Source organism: Argentina silus (assembly GCF_951799395.1).
Source record: "Argentina silus genome assembly, chromosome: 17".
Lineage (NCBI taxonomy): Eukaryota > Metazoa > Chordata > Actinopteri > Argentiniformes > Argentinidae > Argentina > Argentina silus.
This window is the reverse complement of record NC_139671.1, coordinates 1294269-1300129: the sequence shown is the minus strand read 5'-3', so window position 1 is coordinate 1300129 and position 5861 is coordinate 1294269. Positions and strand designations below refer to the sequence as shown.

At 50.1% G+C, this 5861-nt stretch overlaps 1 protein-coding gene across 1 annotated transcript in view; it reads left to right on the top strand.

Moving 5' to 3' along the window:
* Nucleotides 1-4411: 4411 nt before the first annotated feature.
* Nucleotides 4412-5861, top strand: part of clvs2 (clavesin 2) — a gene marked incomplete at both ends in the record, with an annotated part of 20489 nt that continues 19039 nt past the window's right edge. The window contains one exon of the mRNA XM_083688946.1: nt 4412-4800. Coding sequence (XP_083545072.1) covers nt 4412-4800 — 389 coding nt within the window. The remainder of the gene's footprint in view (nt 4801-5861) is intronic.

The window sequence follows — 5861 nt, the reverse complement described above, 5'->3', positions numbered from 1 at the left end:
ATTAGAGACACCCGTGGGCCAGCCTGCACTAAACCAACAGTGCTAGTCCATTAGCCGCCATCTGAATCACTGTCTGTCTGGGTGAGCAGCAGCCACCGCGGGCTGCACGGGGCTGCTGCTGAACCTTCCCTGTCTGTGGAGGGACGAGGCCTAGAGCCGCCCGTTTCTGCTTCAGCTGAACCTTCCCTGTCTGTGGAGGGACGAGGCCTAGAGCCGCCCGTTTCTGCTTCAGCTGAACCTTCCCTGTCTGTGGAGGGACGAGGCCTAGAGCCGCCCGTTTCTGCGGGATGAGGTTGACGGAAAAACTAGGAGACAAATTCTAATGAAAATATTCATGACAATTATCGAAAATGTTTAATTAAACGGCAATCGTGGTTGAATGAATTGCTACATTATTATTTTTTGCAGCTACGCGCTCTCACACTCTCTTGTTCTCTCTCTTTCCAACACACAGACACACACACACACACACACCCATGCACACACGCACGCACGCACACACACACGCACACGCACACACACACACACACACACACACACACACACACACACACACTCTCTCTCTCTCTCTCACACACACACACACACACTCTCTCTCTCACACACACACATACACACACCATCTGGCTGTAGAGATAAGCTCCAGGGGCCTGGCTTTGATGATGGGTGCGGGGGCTAGCATCAGACTAGTGGTTTTCACACTCGTCCGCCTGAAGACCATCCCAGGTCAGGGGCTGCAGGCCCACGAGGAGTCAGTTCATTGGCTGGCTTGACTGTTAGCCTAGCTAGGCTAGACCATGTGCGCTAGCAAACGCAGGCTTCCGTAGGTCTCTCTGTGTTCCGCTTTATTTAGATTGCCTACCGTCCCCCACACACACACACACACACACACACACACACACACACACTCTCATAACTGACCTCCAGTATAGACTATACACTATCTAACTGTCAGTGAAATTTCCAGAAGTCCTGGACAAGCGTATTGTTGTCATATCAACCCCCCCCCCCACACACGTCAGCTAGATTTAAAAACCCTCTCTCTCTCTCTCTCTCTCTCTCTCTCTCTCTCTCTCTCTCTCTGGGTTCAGCGGGCCGTTGAGCGCTGTCCACTCACACTGGTGCTGAAATTACTCCCCGCAGAACTGGACTTCAGAAAGACAGCTCATTCATAACATTATGTTCCGAGCCATCGACCATCTGTGATGTACTTATTTTAAATGACAGGACAAGTGAAGCAGGCTTATGAAATCGGAGAGACCGTTTTCTGTGTGGGGGTAGTTTTTATCCCGTCAACAGGCAGCCAGTATGCATGCAAAAACAAACCGCCTCCTCCAAACTCAAGTCCATCCTTTGATAACGTCTCTCGCGTTTTCCAATCAACGAATCGGCCGTCGGCCGATTCAGCCGCTTTAAAATGACAGCTGCATCTCCGCCACAAAGGTAATTTCCGATGTGGTTCTCTCAGTCATTTGATTTGCTCCACACCCCCGTCAGAACAGAACGTAATTATCGGCTGGCCATTTCCCTTCTCCCCGGGGGGGTGGGGTTCCTCCCCCTCCCTCTCACTGTTCAGTTGTCACTGTCTCCCTTTCTCTCTCCCCCCCCCCTCTCTCTCTCACACACACTCTCTCCCTTTCTCACTCCCCCCCCCCCCTCTCTCTCTCTCACTAACTCACTCCCTCGCTCTCTCTATATCTCCCCCCTCTCACTCTCCCCTCTCTCCATCCTGTTCCTCTGGCCCTAGACGAACGCGCGGGTCCTTATCTCGGGGGGGAGGGGTGTGTGTGTGTGTGTGTGTGTGTGTGTGTGAAGCACAAGCCCTGTATGTCTCAAGGATGACTCAGGAGTATAATAGACACGGCATAATGTGCGTAATTGGTTCTCCTTCTTTGAGCAAGTGGGATGAGGTTTCCTTTGTGTCAGCGGGTTGATAAGCACATGGGAAATGGAGCGTATATGTATTCTAAAGATGTGACATCGAGGGTTCTCAGAATCACCCATAGAAGGGGAAAAAAGCGTCCGGGGAGCACGTAACGGGCTCCGGTTGACTGCAACATAACGGGCTACGGTTGACTGCGACGTCAAATCACCGCGTGAGGTGAATATTATAATATTAGAACAGGCCTATAACAGCCGTCACGTGCGCGCAAACCCAGATGATCCTCAATTCATGGATTCACGCTCCGTCTAGAAGTCCCCGAGATAGGGGTGTGTGTGTGTGTGTGTGTGTGTGCGCACCGTGTGTGTGTGTGTGTGTATGTGTGTGTGTGTGTGTGTATGTGTGTGTGTCTTTGGCACCTGTGCAACCCTGCTTGTTGATCCATTCGCTCTCGGTGCTTGGCAGCAAATTGGCCAGCCCGTGTAACAGCAGAGCAGAGCGCGGCCTGTGACCACGTGTGTTTGTCCAGGGGGAGAGAGAGAGAGAGAGAGAGAGAGAGAGAGAGAGAGAGAGAGAGAGAGAGAGAGAGAGAGAGAGAGAGAGAGAGAGAGAGAGAGAGAGACCCACACAACACATGCTGGACCAGACAGGTTGCTGATTATTATTCAGTTGAGCGGGCATTTTCCCCGGGGGAGAGGGCGGGGAGAGGGCGGAGTGGGTCCTGTATCCGTCGATCTCGACATCTTCTCGGTTAAACAAAGCCCGCAAGCCGGAGGCCTTCTGATATTGATTTGATTTAGCCGATTGCGGACAACATTAGGCCTATACAACAGTGTTATCGGCGTCACATTGTCTGAATATAAGCCTACAGTGTCACTAAATGGAAATAAAATTAACCGTACAGCCGATTTTATTTTCTCGTGTGAAAATGTTTCAGATATTATGATATAACAGGGCTACACACAATGAGTCACTGCTTTAATATATACACTTTCTCTCTTACACACACACACACACACACGCGCGCGCGCACGCACACACACACACACACACACACACACACACACACACACACACACACACACACACACACACACACCAGTTGGATAAAACAGGATAGCATAGACCAAAATAACTTTACTGCATTGCCTACTGTAGCCTCTAGGATGTCTGTCTCAATAATCCAGAAAACATCAGAGTCAATAGTGTGATGTCATTTATCTTCCAGTGACACATTGACAACTAACTGTGTTTATACACAATGTTCCCCGTAATGGAGACGACAGGAACACGGGAGGGACACTGCGATAAAGCGCATATTCTTCAAGCTTCGCGGTCGTGTTCGAAATAACACTGATACTGTATGAACAATCAGCTAAAAACGGATTATACACTACTTTATATGCCTGGTGTGTTTCCACGCGACATAATCTGCTGAAACAAGATAAGGAATCATCATAATATCGGGATGTTCCGCGCGTGAGGCCGAGTCTGGTCGCAGTCAGGGAGCAGGTGTCGGCGGATGATGATGAATAAAGAACGGGTGCTTCCCCCCCTCCCTCCTCCTCCTCCCTCCTCCCTCCTCCTGTCTTGCCCTCCGCCCCCTCCTCCTTTCCTCTCCTCTCCTTTCCTCCTCCGCCTTGTGGTGACGGCCAGACGGACCAGATCACCGGTTTTCAGTAGTCACTTTCACCGGTAGCAACAAACACAACGGCCACGGCAGCACTGACGTAACCCGTCCGGCACGGAACCGGATCAGAATCAACCGGATCAGAACCGGACGGATATCATATGTGTCACCGAATTTGGACCGGTAGACTAACAGAGGATGGAGATACACCGCGATAGAAGGATGGAGTGAGAGGAGAGGACGACGTAATATAGACTATCGCTCCGATTCTTTTGACTCATTTCTCGCCATAGGTGACGAGCATCCGTCGCGAATAGAAATGCGACCGGTAAAGAGAGTTCTGACAAGAGTTGCTGCAGGTTGCCGCATTGGCTGAGCGCTTTGTCGGTATAGTGTCCTGCTTTTAACGGTCGGTTGTGGATTGTTCGGGTGTTTTGGGTGGGGATGGAGGACCACGGCTGTCTCGCATCCGTGGGTTTAGGCTACCGACACTACCAGGTTAGCGGCTACTGACCGGGACTGGACGTATGGATAGCTGGGGAGGTCTGTTGGATACAAGGCGACAACACTGATACTTGCACTGAGAGCGATACACGTCGACGCGTGAAAAGAAACTTGAAGTCAAACGTCGGATGCTGTACAGGTGGGATTGTAATGGCGCTGGACGGGGAGTGAACAGTAGTCCCATATGTTGCACCGTGAACCAGGCCTACACTCAGAACGGTATATAAAGTCAGTCAGGTTTTTTTTTTTTAAATGAGAAATCCCTGCTGTTAAAAGCCTCTATAAGTGACGCATTCATTGTTGGTCAGTTCTCTCTCTCTAGGCCAATAGACTAGGTTACGGTTATATCTTACCTTCCATCCAGTACCGTACGAGTCCACGTCGAAACCCGGACGATGACTCACTTACAGGCGGGCTTGTCCCCAGAAACCCTGGAGAAAGCCAAGGTGGAGCTGAAAGAGAACCCGGACACGTTACACACGGACATCCAGGAGGTCCGCGACATGATCATCACCCGTCCAGACATCGGCTTCCTCAGGACAGACGACCCGTTCATCCTCCGGTTCCTCCGAGCGCGGAAATTTAACCATTTCGAGGCTTTCCGCCTCTTGGCCCAGTACTTTGAGTACCGACAGCAGAATCTGGATATGTTCAAAAACCTGAAACCCACAGACCCGGGTATCAAACAGGCTCTGAAAGACGGATTTCCCGGGGTGTTATCCAACTTGGACAGATACGGGAGGAAAATTCTGGTCCTGTTCGCTGCCAACTGGGACCAGAGCAGGTACGGTACAGTCACGTCTGGGGAGCTGTCCATTCAGCACAACCGACACGCTACTTGACAGTTTTGATAGCAATGACACAACTCACAACACATCTCGTTGTGGTGTGGTCGCCTCACGGCAACGACTATCCCGTGTTGATATATGGCCCAAGAGTTAAACTCTTAACCCCAGAGATCACACTGTCAGTGTTTCATACCGCTTTATAGTCGAACGCTTTCTTCCAGTCAGCGCAGGGCTGGAGACGTGACAACCTGAAGCTTTAGTCAATAAAAACTGACCTCTGCTGAATCAGATACAGTCATGAGCATCACAGCGTACTTTGATGAACAGGGTTCGGGTGTTTGACTGTATGGCCGCGGCCCTGAGTGATCACAACAAAGACAAGGTCCATGTCTGACAGGTCTTTTCAGACCAGACTGTGTGCTTCCTTAAACAATGGATGGAGGTGCCAAACACACAACAGGTCTGGAGGGGGGGTGGCCATTATCTTAATCAGTGACATCACTCTCATACAGTCCTCATGTGTCAGACTCCTCTCTGAGGAACCCTAACCAGGGGAGGCTGGTGGAGGTAGAATTCGGAGGACGGGTTCATTGTAATGCATGGAGTGCATGGAATGGAATGATGGAATTCCTCAGGATTCTGCATTCCGTTCCACGCATTACAATGAATCCGTCCTCCAATTTCTACCTCCACCAGCCTCCCCTGACCCTAACCCTAACCAATAATAGGATTAGTCTTATAAAATAATAGGATATCAATCAGCACAAGGCAAATATCAGAATCACATTCAATATAAAATAGGAGAAATATGTAAAGTAGGGTGTCTTAGCCATCTCGGCAATAACTCACGACAAACAAACGCTGTTTTAGAACTGACTCTAAATCCCCCATCCCTCCACCTCGATCTGTCTGTACTAAGACTGGTCTCCACCTAAAGTCTCCACCTCTCTTGGTACTGTACAATACACACATATGTATATATACTATCAATCTGTATACAGTATATCTAAATACTGAGATTCATCCCCTTAACTCCGCCCGCCTCACACGAGAGTCC